This window comes from Pteropus alecto, unplaced genomic scaffold, assembly GCF_000325575.1.
Source record: "Pteropus alecto unplaced genomic scaffold, ASM32557v1 scaffold95, whole genome shotgun sequence".
In the NCBI taxonomy this organism is placed as follows: Eukaryota; Metazoa; Chordata; class Mammalia; order Chiroptera; family Pteropodidae; genus Pteropus; species Pteropus alecto.
In genome coordinates this window covers 1,870,052-1,888,072 of record NW_006441071.1, presented here as the reverse complement: position 1 = coordinate 1,888,072, position 18,021 = coordinate 1,870,052, and the positions used below count along the sequence as shown (strand labels likewise).

The following is an 18,021-nucleotide window of genomic DNA, read 5'->3' as shown; positions in this document are numbered from 1 at the left end:
TGTGGTGATAGACAACAGTCTAGTTTCATTCTTTTGCAGTTGGCATTCCAGTTTTCCCAGCACCATTTATTGAAGAGGCTTTCCTTTCTCCACTGTATGTTTGTGGCTTTTTTGTTGAAAATTATTTGCCCGTATAAATATAGGTTTACTTCTGGACTCTCAATTCTGTTCCACTGGTCAGTATGTCTGTTTTTCTGACAATACCATGCCGTTTTGACTATTGATGCTTTGTAGTATAATTTGAAGTCAGGCAGAGTGATGCCTCCGCCTCGTTCTTTTTTCTCAGGATGACTTTGACAATTCAGGATCATTTGTGCTTCCAAAAAAGTCTGGTGATTTTTTTGTTCTATTTCTTTAAAAAATGCCGATGGGATTTTGATGGGGATTGCATTTAATCTGAATAATGCTGTAGGTAATATGGTCATTTTAACTATGTTGATTCCTCTAATCCAAGAACACAGAATATCTTTCCATTTCTTTATATCTTCTTTGATTTCTTTTAATAGGGTCTTATAGTTTTCATTATATAGGTCCTTCACATGTTTTGTTAGATTTATTCCAAGTTATTTTATTCTTTTTGTTGCAACTGCAAAAGGAATTATTTTTTCCACTTCTTTTTCTGATACTTCATTATTAGAATACAGGAATGCTATGGATTTTTGAACATCAATTTTGTATCCAGAAACTTTACTGTATTTGCTTATTGTTTCTAATAGTGTTCTTGTGGAGTCTTTAGGATTTTCTATATAGAGAATCATGCCATCTGCCAAGAGTTCTATGATTAAACTTTGTGAGCTGGGTCAGCATGTTAGGTGATGCAAAGGATAGAGCTCTCTGTTACCCAAAGACCTGTGAATTAATGCCACAGATTTTCTGTCTCCCAACTCACTCAGAGCTCAGCCTCCTAGGGAGCCTCCTATGAAGACTACCTCAGAAGGCTGTGCTACGCTAGGACCTGCTTACCAGCATGTTAATCACAAGGATACTTTCTAAGGCATTAAGGCCGTCCCCTTGTCTTAGTCTATTCGGGCTGCTAATACAAAGTACTATAGACTGAGTGGCTTACACAACAGAAGTTTACTTCTCTGGGGGCTGAGAAGTCCAAGATCAATGTGCTGGTTGAGTTCTTGGCAAAAAAATTCTCTTCCTGGCTTGCAGACAGCTATTTTCTTGTGTCCTTGCCTCGTAGAGAGTACTAGTTCTCTGGTCTCTTCTTATAAAGGGCACTAATCCCATCATGAGAACCACCATTCCCCCATTATGACCTCATCTAAACCTAAATACCTCCCAAGACCTTACCCCCAAATACCATTACATTAGGGGTTAGGGCTTCAGCATACTAATTTGTGAGAGCACAAGCATTCAGTCTATAATAGCCAGAGAACAGTGGTCCCCAAACCCCAGGCCGCAGACCAGTACCAGTCCATGGCCTGTTAGGAACCAGGCTGCTCTATAGGAGATGAGCAGTAGGCCAGCAAGTGATGCTTAATCTGTATTTGCAATCACTCCCCAGAGCTAGCATCACTGCCTCAGCTCCACCTCGGATCATCAAGCATTAGATTCTCATAAGAGCACTGGTCCCTGGTGCCGAAATGATTGGAGACCGCTGCCTTAGAAGATAGGGCTTAGTTTCCAAAATCAAGTACTGCATCCCAATTCACATACACACATTCTTCCCAGCCTTTCCTCACAGACAGTAAAGTTGGATTGAGGAGAGAGCAGAGCACTGTCTTCTCGTCTTTCTTTTTCTGTGGTGGTACTAATACGATAGTTCCATGTTCTCTTGTTCTAAGAAAATACACAGACTTCAAAAAACAGACATGTTTTCCACACACAGTGTCAGCTGTGATAGGAATCTAGCAGTTTTCCTTTGTCTGGTTCATGAATATATCAACATTTTGTGGCTTTCAACATATTTATGGAAGTGTAATATCTACACAGAAAAATGTACATATCATAAAGGTGACAAACTCACCAAACCAGCCCCCAGGTCAAGAAACAGCATTACCAGCAGCCCAGCCCCTTGTCCCCCTCTTAGTCACAATTCCTCCCAGTTTATCCCACCCTGACTACTAACAGCACAGATTGATGTCACCAGTTTTTGTTTTCCACTTACAGAAAGGTCATAGAGCATATACTGTTCTGTGTCTGACTTTTCTTACTCAACATTTTCTTTCATGTAGTTGTCAATCATTCCATTCAATGATGTATATAGATTTGTTTCTTCTGTTTTTATAATACATTTTCTCCAAAGAATCTTCGTACTCTACTTCCACCTCTGCAAGTACCCTTTACCAGCTGCCTGCTTCATCTTTTTTTAACTGGCCTCCCTCTTCCTGCCTCATCAGTGTAAGTCTGAAAAGGCAAAAAACCTCCAGACAACTGAGAGGTCTGCCGCATTATTTAGTTTGGCCAAAGGATAGTAGAAGACGCCCAGGCAGATGCTTCCTGCCGAGCGGCCCCCGGGAATGCTCGCCAAGAAGTTATAAATGCATCCAGAGTCACCTGAATGTGTTTGGCTGATGAGTTTATTTTTTTTCTTCCTAGGTGTGCCTGAAGCTGAAGTCACTTGGTTCAGGAATAAAAGCAAACTGGGCTCCCCTCACCATCTGCACGAGGGCTCCTTGCTGCTCACAAATGTGTCTTCTTCAGATCAGGGCCTGTATTCCTGCAGAGCAGCCAATGTGCATGGAGAGCTGACCGAGAACACTCAGCTTCTGATCCTAGGTAAACACCTCGAGGCTGGCTGCCCCTGGTGGACCCCGTTGGGGGTGACTGTCTAACTCACCCTGCACCTCCTCTTTTCCCTGATCCAATTAAGAACATAAAGGTAAAATCAATATTCCTTCCCTTCTCCCCACCTTAATATCTTCCAATAGAAAGAACTCAGGCTTGGGGCCAGGCAGACATTAGTTTGAACCCTGGCTCCACCACTTACCGTGTGACCTTGGGCGAGTTACTTAACCTTGCTAAGTTTAGATTCTGGTCTTCCTGTGGAGACCTACGAAACAGGAAGGATGCCCACATTGGTGAAAGGGTAGGCCTCAAATAGAGGTGACAGGAGTAAAGCAGTTATTCTTAACTCCTGTGTTAAGGGTTTCTTTGAGAATCAGATGAAAACTATAGATTAACGCCTCCCGAAAAATTCATACATGCAAGATTTTTTATGTAATTGTGGGAAGTTCGTAGTCTAGTGAAGTCCGCACTTGTACCCCCTCAGTCCATTTGGGCTGCTATAACAAAATACCACAAACTGGGTAACTTATAAATAACAGAAATTGATTTCTCACACTTCTAGAAGCTGGAAGTGCAGGATCAGGGTGCCAGCATGGTCACGTTCTGTGAAGGCTCTCTTCCAGGTTGCAGACTGGTGAATTCTTGCTGTGTTCTCATGTGGCAGAGGGCAAGCAAGCTCTCTGGGGTCTCTTTTATAAGGGCACGAATCTCTTCATGACCTAATCATCTCTCTAATACCATCACCTTTGGGGTTTATAATTTCAACATATGAATTTTGGGGAAGAAAAACATTCAGACTATAGCACTCCCAAACATAAGAACCCCTGAGTAAAAAGTTTAACACAGTTCCTGTCATAAAATAGATGTTTAAAACTAACAATTGCTGGGACATATCCAACACCTGCTATTGCCCAGTGTTAGACTCAGCCATGTTGCAAGCTATAACCATTTTGTTCCCTGGTCTAGGGACCCTCTGCTTCTCTTCCCCACAGAATGTGAGGTTGTCTTACAGTTTTAAAAAAGCAATTATTAGAGCATTTATGCTAACTCGTTCACCAAGAAAAAGCTATCATTCTAAGATGAAAAGGAAGAATATGAGAAATATGTCTAATTATATACCATGGACTTCCTCAGGGAAAAGTAATTAAACTTAATACTTGTATTTTTATACCCCAAATTGATGATATAATAAAGCATAAGGTCTCTAGCCCTTGCTCACTCAGATTTCAGAGAAGCCCATATGGGTTTTCATCTCACCAGTGGCTGCATAAACCTCCAGTCATCTTAGGAAGTCACAGAAAATCAGCTCAATGTAGGATATCATTTGTTTTGTGTTGGGTTTCATCCAGCTGAGCTGCTAGTCTGGAGATTGAGACCCAGAGACTATTGCCCCACACTGAGTAATGGTGCTTACTGTGGGTTTTTCCTCCCTAATAACCCTTCCTTGTTGCCTCTGCTACAGAGATGAAAGCCTAGGATGTGTAGCTGCTACTGTAGCTTTGCCAATGAAGTGGATATGTTCTGGGAGCCACTTCTCGCAGCATTCCAACTCTAATACAGTGTGACTGTGAACACAGGGTTTGAAGAGCACAGCATCTTCCCATTTTAATCAAAGTTGATGAGAAAAAAGTCATGATTTAGACTCTTAAGTTTTGGGCTTTTCTTGATCAGAAGTCTTGGTTTATTAATCAAAGCTCATTAGTTTTATAGGTCGTTTGTGAATGTAGAAGTAGTGTCTACTTTTTTAATCAGCCAAAAATGTGACTTAATTTTTAAACCAGGGATTTTGTGTATAAAGCTGGGATTTCATGCCAAGTTCTGTGACTTAACTTACAGCATGGAGACTTGAAGTGTAATGAGACAGACTTTTACTCACATAGCCGCTAGGTGAATATTCATTAAGTGTAGAATATTCACTAAGTTCCATGTAGAGCTTTAGGATAAATATAAGAGGAGACCTCTCTCCTTGAAGAATTTACAGTTTCCATACAAAGACCAAATGGACATGCACTGTAAAAGAAAAATAAAATAGAAACTGTGAGGACGTGAGAAGGTGTTGACATTTGCACCAAGAAGTTTGATGGTTTTAGAGATAGGACATAACCTAACTCTTTTAGTTTTTAGTAAATACGCAAAGACTTCCTGAGTTTTAATATTCTTAAAGGAATTCTTTTTCCCTCGATATTCAATTTCAGTGTTCTTAAAGGAACATTAAGAAGGAAGGGAGGAAGAGAATTTAGGTTTGAGGAAACTCCTACCATCGATTGCTAAAACCATAGTGTTTTAGAGTAGAAAGAGATCTTGGAAATTATGAAGTTCCATTTTATAGATGAGGAAACAGGTTCAAAGGGAATAAGTGACTTGCCCAAGTTAGTGAGTGACAGAACCACATCTCAAACTGAGGGTTCCTGAACCCAAATGTGATGTTTTTACTCTATACCATATAAAGAATATTTTTAAATTATATATTATGTAACATATAATGTATTTGTAATTTTTAAAGTATATATATCAAGGCCATCATTGTTTTCTTTTGCATTCCAAGGCACAGTAGACAAAAATATGTTTCTGAAGTAAACTCTGGCACCATCATGATTCATTTGCCCTAGCTGACAAGGTGACAAGCACATAGCAGGCCTCACTGAATGCTATTGAAATGGTTATTAATTATAAAAACGACACTCCTGTTTCTCTCCTGTTCCAAAAGGGCTCTAGAGAAAAGGGTGGAAGTTGGCCTTGGGACTGTGAATTGCAGTGTTTCAGAAGATGAAGGAAGCAGGGGAACAGGATTCTGCTGCTTTTCCAGAAGAAAGTGGGGTCATCCCACCACTGGGTTCGCTGGCACTTGCCTCTTTATTTGTCCAGTGGAAATGAAAAGAAAGCTACTGTATTTCCCACTTTTGACACTTTGGCTCTGGTTCACTGTGACCCCTGATGACGTCAGCCCTGACTCCTTATCAGATTTTAAATAGCAGATCATCCCTATCCTGCTTATCTGTCCTATTGGTCATAAAAAATTTAGACCATAAATCAGATTATCTCACAGTTTCATAAATGGACCTTTTCCTCATAAAAAGCCACTCTTATTTAAAAGACTCCTTTTAAATAAGAATTCCTGGGGTATATCCCTGTCTGTGGGAACAATGACAAAGTGCCTCCCTCTACAGGATGTTTTAAATGAAAAAAGAAATGAAACTAGTACAGGACTTGGCATTTAGTGAAAGCTGAAGAAGTGTTGGCTTTTTGTAAAGTGTCTTTATAATATGATTTAATTTACCTACGCATTTATAGGGACCCAGTGGTACTGTGGTATAAAGTGGTACTAGTAAGGAACTCCTGGAATCAACATGCCTGATTCTCACTACTGACCTTACTGTTTCAGGCATCAAATGTTAACTCTGAAATTCAGACTCACCTTTGTAGGCACCTTCTCTGTAGGAAAAATTGTTGTTAAAAAGGCAACAAGAGTAATGCCTGCCTCATACACAGACACATTCACATGCATGTTCACCTCTCTCTCCGCTTAATATAGCCTTTGTGCTTTAACCTGCCTGATTCACCATTTGCCTTCTCATAGATCCCCCGCAAGTCCCCACGCAGTTGGAAGACATCAGAGCCTTGCTTTCCGCCACTGGACCAAACTTGCCTTCAGTGCTGACATCTCCTCTGGGAACACAGCTGGTCCTGGATCCTGGGAATTCCGCTCTCCTTGGTGAGTCCAACCCTCTGGAACATTGGGCAGAAGTCCAGGGCTGGACAGGATTTATGGATGGGTGACTGCTTGCAGGTGGGAAGGAGGCAGCAGTGAGGGGTGGCCAACAGGAAATCACTAAATTGTCTACAGAATCCAGACTCGCCAATGGAAACTTGGCTGACTTTCCATATGAGGTGAGTGCAGTTCTTAGTCTGGACTCTAGCTTGTCTAGATTCCAACGTGGCTCCTTTCTGAATCCTCTTGGCCTGATTCCACAGTCCAGGTCTTCTAAATCAGATGGACTCACTGAACAATGAGTTAAGAACAGAGCAGTAAAGAACAGCTCCCGTATCTCCTCACTTCTTGCCAGCTATACCCCAGTATTCCCCCCATGACCTTCTCCCAACTAAACTAGAGCTGTAATCAGCTTTCAAGAAAAAAACTGAAATATCAGCATCCTCCAAAATCAGACAATTCTATTTAAGCCAGCCTTCTATAGGTAGGCCTGAACCCAATCTAGACAGACTCCTCAAAGCAAGTGTTTAAATAGCTTCACCGGGTGTGACTTTTCTGGCATCATCATAGGGAACCTTCACCAAGTTCACGCTCACATGGCTGGTGCCCTCTGGTAGTGGAGAGTTGCACGAGGCCACCCAAGTCCTAGGTCCCTCACACTAAAATCATGGAGATGCCAGAGGAACCTCTGCATTCCCAGCGTGACCTCTGGAGATAGTGTGGAGTAGAAGAATTCTTCTGCCTTCAAGGGCCTTAAAAAAAAAAAAAAAAAACAGGCCTACAAAATGGAGAAAATCTTCCTGCTAACTCTAGATGGTCCAGAATGTTGATAATGACTGTTGAAATTATCTCTTTGGTTCAAAGTTAAAAGTTTTCCTACTCTTGTCCCCACCAAACCAGGATGCCGATGAGGTCCCAGTCATACTAGCAAAGACTTTATCAACATGGCCACAGAGACTGATATGTTTAGCATTATAGCACAGAAAGAGTATCAGTTTTCATTATCACCTGAAATTAGCAAAGGATGTTTATAGTAAATGGGCATATGGAAAAAGCTTCTGATATTTCTCTTTCTGATCTGGGTAAAAATAAGACAAAGATATAGTAACAAGTAGTCCTATTCTATTTCCTATAACTTATACGAGCTTGGCATTGGGTTTGGCCACATCATGTTAATCAGAATTCTTAGGTTTCAAACTGCGTATTTTCTTTCGTTTATAAAAGGTAAACTTATTCTAAACTAGATGTGTGCATCGTGAATTTTTATTTTAGACTCATCACTATGAGAAATTGTTACAACTATTAATCAGCCCACTCACTAGCAGGATATCCAGCAATTGTGTGTTTTTAAGTTCACACTCAGGTGCCATTCAGCATGCTGGAAAAGTTAACCTGCTTATATTTTTTCATGATAGCTTTACTTTCTCCCTTCTTCTGGAATACTATTTTGTCTCATTTTAGCCATGGGCAATAAGAATTTATTGTGCTTTATATTGCTGCATTTTATTGCTAGTTTATGGTGCTTTATTACCTTAGACTAATGTTTAAATCTAACAGTTAAGAGACACCTTAATACACCAGTTCACAACCAGACTGCTCCATTTGAATGAGACAGCGAGTCAGTATCCATAAAGTCCCTGAATGTAACTGGATGGGCAAAATGAACTCCAGTGGTGAATGTCACTATCTCAAATGCACTGTAGAACTAGGAAAGATCTATGTGGAATTGTGGAGATGAATTAGAGAATGATGTCAAGTATCAGGACTCCGAGAAGTAGGTCATTTGAAACAGACCCTGACCTCGCCTTGATGCTTTGGAGCTGAGCGCTGAAGGATGGGTGGGATTCAAATAGGCAGAAAGGAAGGGAAACAGGCACTCAAGGTAAGAAGATGCCATAAGCTCAGAGATGAAAATCTGTGGGCTATATATTGTGTGTCTGTTCAGCAACAGCTGTAAAATATCACTGCTTTAAAACTGATGATGGGCAGCTAAACTGGGATAGAAATTAGGCCATCAAAAGGAGCAAACCTCAGCTAGAGCTTGTCTACTCAGATTTTGCCTGGACCCATACCCCAAGATTTCTAACACCCACCTTCAGCTTGAACCTCCCAGCTATGGACTCCTCTTGATCTCTTAGTTCAGTTGTTCTCATCTCTGGCTCCAATAGGTGATTCTTTTAGACCTGAGTTTGTGCTCTGGGTAGAAGAAATAGGTCAGGGAAGCGATTCTGTCTAGGATTGCTGAGAACTTAGAACAGGAAATGGCATCAAATTGTGAAGGATTTTGATTATTAGACTAAGAAAGTAGATTTACTATGTGGGAAACGTGGACAGGCCTTTAGAGGTTTTTAAGTGGGAGAATGATGTAGTAACAGTAGTATTTGAAAGAGTTAATCTGCTATTTTGTTAGAGGTATCACTAGTGGGAGAGATTTAATGAAGAAATCCTATTTTGAGGGTAAGAAATGTTCTAGAGCAGGATGGAAATATGTGATAAAAATACTGTTAATCTCCCCTTCACAGCCAAGATATCTCTGTTCAATCATGACATCCTTTTTCACTTAGTCCAGGCACTCACTGCCTTGGAATTTATTATAACATTCCCACCAAGCATGGTGGCAGTTGGTATATAAGATAAAAGCCATTTGCCAACCGAGTTGTAGCCAGTGAATGGTGAGATTCCTGTGTATGTATTTCTCCCCTCTACAAGGTTAATTGACTGCAATAGATTCAGAGAACTTCGTGGTTCTGTGCACAGAGACAAAAAGTCATGGACCTTCATTATCATGTTTTCATGGGAAGAAGGGAGGCAGTGAGATTCTGGGTTTTTGAAGCCATATATCAGAGCTAACTCTTCTCTGTTAAGGCTCACATGTCAAGAGTCCCAGTAGGTAGGTATTCCAGAAATGGCTATTTTAGTTATCAGATACTCTGGCATAGATTTCACTTCAAGCCACTGTTGTAGCTTTCAAGAAGGAATGTTGATTAAGTGACACATGCATGGGCCCATCTGGGCATCACTTTCCATAACCGTAAATGAACACCTGGGTCTAGTGAGTCACTGGTTCCTCTCACACTCTTTTCTACATGACATAGACATGGAAAATGCCCAGTGGAGGGGTCTGCCATGCAGAGTGGACCCAACCTAGCTGGATCTGTTGTCCTAGGCAAGACAGGTGCTAAGTTTTTCATGCTTGTTTTACAGCTGTGCTTTCTGCAGGGAGGCCTAAACTGCTCTGGAGGGCAGAGCCCATGCCCCCACCTTTAGTGGTCCAGGTCCAGGTCACAGGACTCCATTATTTAGAGCAGCAGCATCTCAGGGCTCCCTGCAGCACCTACACCTTTTGCAGCCTTCTGTTAAATATTTTTATCACATTATCATTTATAGGGCATTAGCATTGATATTTTTTGAAAAATAACTTTTATTGGAATTTTTATTATAAGAGCAATACATCTTCATTATGGAACAATTAAAAATAGAAGCAAAACAAAGAAAATGAAAACTATATAAAATGAAAACTAGCTTGAAGATAACCAATGTCAGTATCTTTTTCCTAACCATTAATATACACATTATACATATCTTTTGCCTAAAATGAAATCATACTCTATATACTTCTTATAACATTTTTCACCAAATATTATACGACAGTCATCTTGCAATGTCTCTAAATATTCTTCTATAGTTTTATTTTTGATGGCTGTATGGGTAAGAGGTACCATATCTTATTCAACCTATTTTCTAATGTTAAACTTTTAGGTACTTTGCAGTCTTCGGCTAATATAAAAATATGGTAAATGTTCTTATTCCCAAATTCTTGTGTACATCCCCGTACATCAATATCTAGAAGCAGAATTATTGTGTCAAAGTTTTGTGTGTTTTAGGTTTTTGCTATATGTTGTCAAATTGCCTTCCAAAAAAATTTTACCCATTTGTATGTCCACCAACACTGTATGAGGATTCTCATATCCCCAAAATATTATCAACACTAGGTATGACCAAGGGTTTTTACATTTACCATGTTAATTGGTAAATACACAATAGTATAAAATATAATATGAAAAAATGGTGTCATTTTAAATTTTTATTCCTTTGATTATGATTTTTTGATATTTTTGGTTTTTTTGATATTTATCAGTCATTACATTCATTTGTGAATTGACTGTTCAGGTACTTTATTTTGATATGTATTCTATTTTATTTATTCATAAGGTAAAGTACATATTTATATGTTTAACATATGTTTTAATATCCTTATTAAGATATAATTGACCTACAATAAAAAATGTAATCTAAAATTTGATTTTTTTCAATTACAGTTGGCATACAGTATTATATTAGTTTCAGTTTATAACATAATGATTAGACATTTATATAATTTGTGAAGTGATCACCCCAATACGCCTAGTACCCATCTGACATCATACATAGTTATTACAATATTATTGAAGATATTCCCTATACTGCACTTTATATCCCCATGACTTCTTTTATACTGCCAATTTGTACTTCTTGGTCCCATCACCTTTTTCACCCATTTTCCAACCCCCTCCCATCTATTGACCATTAATTTGTTCTGTGTATCAGTGAATTTGTTTTCATTTTGTTTGCCCATTTATTTTTTTCAGATTTCACATATAAGTGAAATCAAATAGTATTTGTCTTCCTCTGTCTGACCTGTTTCACTTAACATAATATCCTATAGGTACATTCATGATGTCACAAATGGCAAGATGTCATTCTTTTTACAGCTGAGTAATAATCCATTGTATATATATATACCACATCTTCTTGATCCATTTGTCTATCCATGGACACTTAAGTTGCTTCCATATCTTGGGTATTATAAATAATGCTGCAGTGGTACATATATTTTATAGATATATAAAATATAGAGGTACATATATTTTTTCAACTTTGAGTTTTGGATTTCTTCAGATAAGTAACCCAGAAGTAGAATTGCTGAGTTGTATGGTTATTCTACTTTTAATTTTCTGAGGAAGCTCCATACTGTTTTCCATAGCGGCTACACCAATTTACAGTCCTACCAACAGTGAATAAGAGTTCTCTTTCTCCACATCCTAATCAACATTTGATTTATTGATGATAGCCATTCTGACAGATGTAAGGTGATAGCTCATTTTTGTTTTAATTTGCATTTCTCTGATGATCGATAATATTGAGCATCTTTTCATATGTCTATTAGTCACCTGTCCTCTTTGGAGAAGTGTCTATTCAGCTCCCCTGTGCGTTTTGTTAACTGGATTGTTTATTTTTTTGGTGTTAGGTTGTATGAGTTTATAAATTTTATATATTAACTCTTTATTGGATGTATCCTTGGCAAATATCTTCTCCCATTCAGTCAGTTGTCTTTTCATTTTGTTGATAACTTATTTCGCTATACAAAAATTCTTTAGTTTGATATAGTCCCATTTGGTTTTGTTTTTTTTTTTTAATTTTCATTTCCTTTTCCCAGGGCGTCATATCCAAGAAAATGTTGCCAAAAGTGATGTCAAAAGTTTACTGGCTGTTTTCTTCTACGACTTTTATGGTTTCAGGTCTTACATTTAAGTTTTTAATCCATTTTGAGTATTCTTGTATATGGCATAAGACAGTGATCCAGTTTCATTTTTTTCTAGTTTCTGTCCAGTTTTCCCAGCACGATTTATTGAAGAGATGGACTTTACCACATTGTATGTTCTTGCCTCCTTTGTCATAGATCAGTTAACCATATAGGCATGGATTTATTTCTGGCCTCTCTCTTCTGTTCCATTGATCTGTGTGTCTCTTTTGATGCCAGTACCATGCTGTTTTCATTATTATAGCCTTGTCATCCAGTTTGGTATCAGGTAGCATGATATCTCCAACTATCTTCTTTTTCAAGGTTGTTTTGACTCTTTGGAGTCTTTTTGTGGTACCACATAAATTTTAGGCTTATTCTATTTCTGTGAAAAATGCCATTGGTATTTTGATTCTGTGAAAAATGCCATTGGTATTTTCATAGGGATTGCATTGAATCTATAGATTTCTCTGGGTACTATGGACATTTTAACAATGTTAATTCTTTCTATTCATGAGCATGGTATATGCCTTCATTTATTTGTATCTTCTCCAGTTTTTTTTTTTAATGTCTTATAAATTTCCAAGTGCAGGCCTTTTAAGTCCGTGGTTAAATTTATTCCTAGGCATTTTATTCTTTTGTATAAAATTGTAAGTGGAATTGTTTTCTTAATTTCTTTTTCTGGCAGTTTATTATTGGTGTATAAAAATACAACTGATTTCTAAATGAATTCCGTATACTGCTGTATTACAGAATTCATTTATTCTAATAGTTTTTTTGGTGGAATCTGTAGAGTTCTCTCTATATAGTATCATATCTTCCAATAATGATAGTTGTACTTCTTTCTTTCCAATTAGGATACCTTTTATTTCTTTATGTAGAATGATTACTGTGGCTAGAATGTCCAATACTATGTTGATTAAAAGTGATGAAAGTGAACATCTTTGTCTTGTTCCTGATCTTAAGGAAAATGCTTTCAGCTTTTCCCTGTTGAGTTTATTGCTGTGCGTTTGTCGCATATGGCATTTATCACAATGAGATATGTTCTATTTATCCCCATTGTGCTGAGAGTTTTTACCTTAAATAGATGTTGAATTTTTTCAAATGCTTTTTCTCTATTTATTGATATAATCATTTGATTTTCATCCTTCATTTTGTTTTATGTCGTGTATCACATAAATTGATTTTGGGATATTGAACCAACCTTGAATCCAGAAATAAATCCTACTAGATAATGGTGTTTTTATTGTCTTGCTGAATTTGATTTGCTATTATTTGGTTGAGGATTTTTGCCTCAATGTTTATCAGGGATATTGGCCTATAATTTTCTTCTTTTATCATGTCTTTGTCTGATTTTGGAATCAGGGTTATGCTGAACTCATAAAATGACTTTGGGAGTCTTCCCTCCTCTTCTATATTTTTGCAATAGTTTAAGAAGACTAGGTATTAATTTTTCTTTGAATGTTTGGTAAAATTTACCTGTGAAGCCATTTAGTCCAGGACTTCTGTTTGTTGGGAATTTTTTTGATTACTGAATCAATTTTGTTTATAGTTATCAATCTGTTCAGATTTTCTGTTCCATCCTGGTTCAGTCTTAGAAGAGTGTATATTTCTAGGAATTTATTCATTTCTTCTAGATTTTCGAATTTGTTGCCATATAATTATTCATAGTATTTTCTAATAATCCTTTGTAGTGTGGGTTGTCACTTCTTTTCATTTCTGATTTTATTTATTTGTTCTCTATTCTTGCTGAAATATGAATTAAGTTCATCTTGCTAAATGTTTATAGATTTTGTTTATCTTTTCAAAGAACCAGCTTTTAGTTGCATTGATTTTTTTCTATTGACTTTTTTAGACTCTATTTTATTTATGCCCACTCTGATCTTTCTACTCAGTTTGGGCTTTGTTTGTTTTTCATTTTCTGGTTAGATGTAAAGTTAGATTGTTTATTTGAGATTTTTCTTGTTTTTTGAGGTAAGTCTGCATTGCTATGAATTTCTCTCTTAGAACTGCTTCGGCTGTGTCCTATAGATTTTTAGATAGTTGTATTTTCATTTTTATTTGTCTCAAGGTATCTTGTGATTTATCCTTTGACTTTATTGTTTACTCATTCATTGTTTAGTAGCCTGTTATTTAACCTCCATGTGTTTGTGTTTTTCAGTTTTCTTCTGATTGATTTCTAGTTTCACGCCATTGTGATCAGAAGAGAAGATTGATATGATTACAGTCTTCTTAAATTTATTGACCCTTTTTTTTTTTACCTGACATGTAGTCTATCCTGAAAATATTCCATGTGCACTTCAGAAAAATGTATATTCTTTTGAGTGAAATGTCCTAAAAATATGAATTAAGTTCATCTGGTCTAATGTGTTATTTAAGGCCACTGTTTCCTTGGTGATTCCCTTCTATCTGAAAGATTTATCCATTGATCTCAGTTCAATGTTAAACCCCGCTAACAGGACTGTATTGCTGGCTATATCTCCCTTTATGTTTGTTAATATTTGCTTTATATATTTAGGTGCTCCTGTGTAGGGTGCATAGATGTTTGCAAGAGTTATGTCCTCTTGTTAGATTGATTTTTTTATCATTATGTAATGCCTTAGTTTGTCTCTTGTTACAGCTCTTGTTTTAAAAATCTATTTTATCTTGATATAAGTATTGCTACTTAAGCTTTTTTTGTTTCCTTTTGCATGAAACATCTTTTTTCCATCTTTTTACTTGTGATTCTATGTGTGTCTTTTGATCTGAAGTGGGTCTCTTGTAGGCAATATATGATGGGTCTTGCTTTTTATCCATTTAGCCACCCTCTGTTTTTTGATTGGAGCATTTAGTCCATTCACATTAATTACTGATAAGTATGTAGTTATTGCCATTTTATTGTTTCTTGATTTTTTTTAGGTTCTTTTCTGTTCCTTTCTTATCCACTCGCATGTTGACAACTTTCTATATCATAGTATTTGGATTTCTTTCACTCTATTTCTTGTGTATCTCTTGTAGATTTTTGGTCTGTGGTTACCATATGCTCTCTATATACCGAGCTATGTTTATAGCAGTCTATTTTAAGTTTATGTTCACATAAGTTCAAGTACATTGTAAAATCACTACAATTTTTACTCACCCCTTTCACATTTATGTTTTTGTCATTATTTTTCATGTATGTGCATGTGTTTGTATGTATCTTTTAATTTATTGTTGTAATTCACATGATCTTTCTACCTTTGCCTTTTGCCTTTTGTACTTGCTTTATAGTTGGTTGATCCACTGCTGGTACTAAGTATTTGCTTTTGTCAGTGAGATTTTTTTTTTCTTTCCTATGTTTTCTTATTTGTATTGTTTATATTTCTTCTTAAAGAAGGCCCGTTACCATTTCTTGTAATACTGGTTTAGTGGTGATGAGCTCCTTTAGCTTTTTCTTGTCTGGGATACTATCTTTCCTTCAATTCTAAATGAGAGCCTTGCTAGGTAATCTTGGTTGTAGGTCTTTGCTTTTCATCAATTTTATTATTTCATGCCGAGCCCTTCCGACCTGCAAAGTTTCTGTTGAGAAATCAGCTGATCAACTTATGGGAGCTCCCTTGTTCATAAATAACTGCTTTCTCTTGCTACTTTTAAGATTCTCTTTTTTTCATTACCCTTTGTCATTTTAATTATTATGTGTCTTGGTGTGGACTTCTTTGGGTTCATCTTGTTTGAGACTCACTATACTTCTAGGTCTTATATTTCCATTTCCTTTGCCAGGTTAGGAAAGTTTTCAGTTTTTAGTACATCTTTGGATGGGATTGACCTTCACTTTTTACTTTTTTGCTGTTCTAATGGGATGTTTTTTGCTACCTTGTCTTCCAGATCACTAGTGTAGTCCTCTGCTTCATCTAATCTACTGTTGATTCCTTCTAATATAGTCTTCATTTCAGTTACAGTATTCTTCATTTATGACTTGTTCTTTTTTTATGGTTTCTATGTCTTCGTTGAAGTTCCTTGAGTTCATCTGTTCTTCTCCTAAGCATCCTTATAACCAGGGCTTTGAACTCTGTGTCTGGTAGATTATTTGTCTTCATTTCATTTAATTCTTTTTCTGAAGTTTAATCATGATCTTTATTTGGGAAACTTTCTTTGTTTCCATTTTGGCTGCCTCCCTGTATTTGTCTCAGTGTATTAGGTAGATCTGCTACGTCTCCCAGTCTTGGGAGAGTGGCCTTATCTAGTTGGTGTCCTGTGGGGCCCCATGGCACCGTCTTCCTGGTCATCTGAGTTGGGTGCTCCAGGGTGTCCCTTGTGTGTGTTGTGTGTTCCCTCTTGTTGTATTTGAGCTTTCATTGTTTTTGGTACATCTCTGAACAAGGTTGACCCTCTCACTGACTGGCTGTGAGGACTGGCTGTGACTACAGTCGACAAGCTGTTGTGTGGGGCTGACTGCATAGAGCAGGAGTCACTTTAGCAGGGTTCTGGGTGCCAGCCAAGTCTGTTCTTTGGGTGTTTCTTTTTTCAATCTTATTGTGTGTTTGGATCTATGTGTTGTCTTAAGCCAGTCACTGGGTGTGTTGTTTCTGGAGCCCCTCCACTTGTGCCAAGCTTGTTACCCTTTAGTGGGCACCATGATATAAGCTAAGGCCATCCGCCACTTTTGCTATGCTTATGGCCTCTTGTAGCTACATTCTGTGCCAAGACTGACTACCACTTGTGCCAGGCCTAGGGCCACCTGATTGGAATTACAATGCACGTTGAGTCCGGTCACCACTTTTGCTGGACTTGGGGCCACTGAGCAAAGAGATACAGGGCATGCCAAGCACAGCTGCTACTTTTGGGGGTTTGTGGACCTTTGAGAGATTTTAGGAAAGCTTGTAGCATGAGCCAAGATGGGCCACTCCTGTGGAAAAGGCGCCGTAAGTGGCTGAGGCTCAGCATGCAGGTTGGGTGGGCAGGGTCTCAGGCTGCACGAGAAGGCTGTTGGGGGGAAGTACTTTAAAAAGGAACACTAGCACCTGCTGACACTTCTGTCCTGCGAGAGAGCTTCCAGCAATCCCAGCCCTCCAGCCCTTGCCCTGAATTTAATCAATTTAGTCCCTCCCTATATGTCTCTGGTGCTCTTTGGGCTGCTGCACCTAGAGCAGGTGAGTTTGTAAGCAAGTGAGCCCATGTGTGGGCCCTTCAAGGGGAGTAACTCCATCCCCAGCAGCCCCCTTTCTCTCTCTCTTTCTCTCTCTCTCTCTCTGCACCTCTCTCACTCTCTTTGCAGTTCTCTTCTCTCTAATACTCTGTTCCATATGCTGCAGGAGCCTTGGTCTCTCTGTGCTTTCAGCTCCCTCTCCTCAACTCAGGAAGTCCACGGGGCTCCACCTGGGTTTCCCTGTGCTGCAGCCTGGAAATTCTTTCAGGCACTAAGCTGTGGCAGTCGTAGGCTCACTTTCTTTTGTTTTCCATCTCTCATCACTGTCCTTTATTGCCTAATGTCCAGTGTCTTGAAAACCACTTCTTCATATAGTTTGTTTATTTTTTTATTGTCTTGTGTGAGAGGGTAAATTCAGTCTTTGTTACTCCACCTAGTCAGAATCTGGTGTGTGTGTGTGTGTATGAATGAGATATGTGAGTATATGTGTATGTGTATGTGTATATGAGTGTATGTAAATATATATACACATATACATGATATGTATGTTTTAAATATTTTTCTAGACCAAACCGATACCCAAATTTAATAATCATGTTCTAAAATTATTGCACAGATGCTTTTAAGAAATAATGTCTCCCTGGTTTGGCAAATTACAACCCATGGGCCAGATCTAGTACATCACTTGTTTTTGCAAAAAAAAAGTTTTATTGGCACGTAGGCACACCATTTATTTACCTATATATTCTCTATGGCTTCTTTCACACCATAATGGTAGAGTTGAGTGCTTGCAACAGACACGGTATTGCCCACGAGCCTAAAACATTTCCTATTGGCCCTTTACGGAAAATGTTTGCCAACCACTGATCTAGTCTGTCCACCTCATTATGTAGAAAGGCTACCAAGATCTAT

At 38.1% G+C, this 18,021-nt stretch overlaps 1 protein-coding gene across 4 annotated transcripts in view; it reads left to right on the top strand.

The window, feature by feature from the left end:
• The window catches only part of ADAMTSL1 (ADAMTS like 1), a 391,854-nt gene that overhangs the window by 307,265 nt on the left and 66,568 nt on the right, over positions 1–18,021 (top strand). For all 4 annotated transcript variants that reach the window (XM_015594546.2, XM_015594545.2, XM_006918348.3 and 1 more), the window contains 2 exons: positions 2,548–2,727; positions 6,314–6,448. In XM_015594546.2, coding sequence (XP_015450032.1) covers positions 2,548–2,727; positions 6,314–6,448 — 315 coding nt within the window. The remainder of the gene's footprint in view (positions 1–2,547; positions 2,728–6,313; positions 6,449–18,021) is intronic.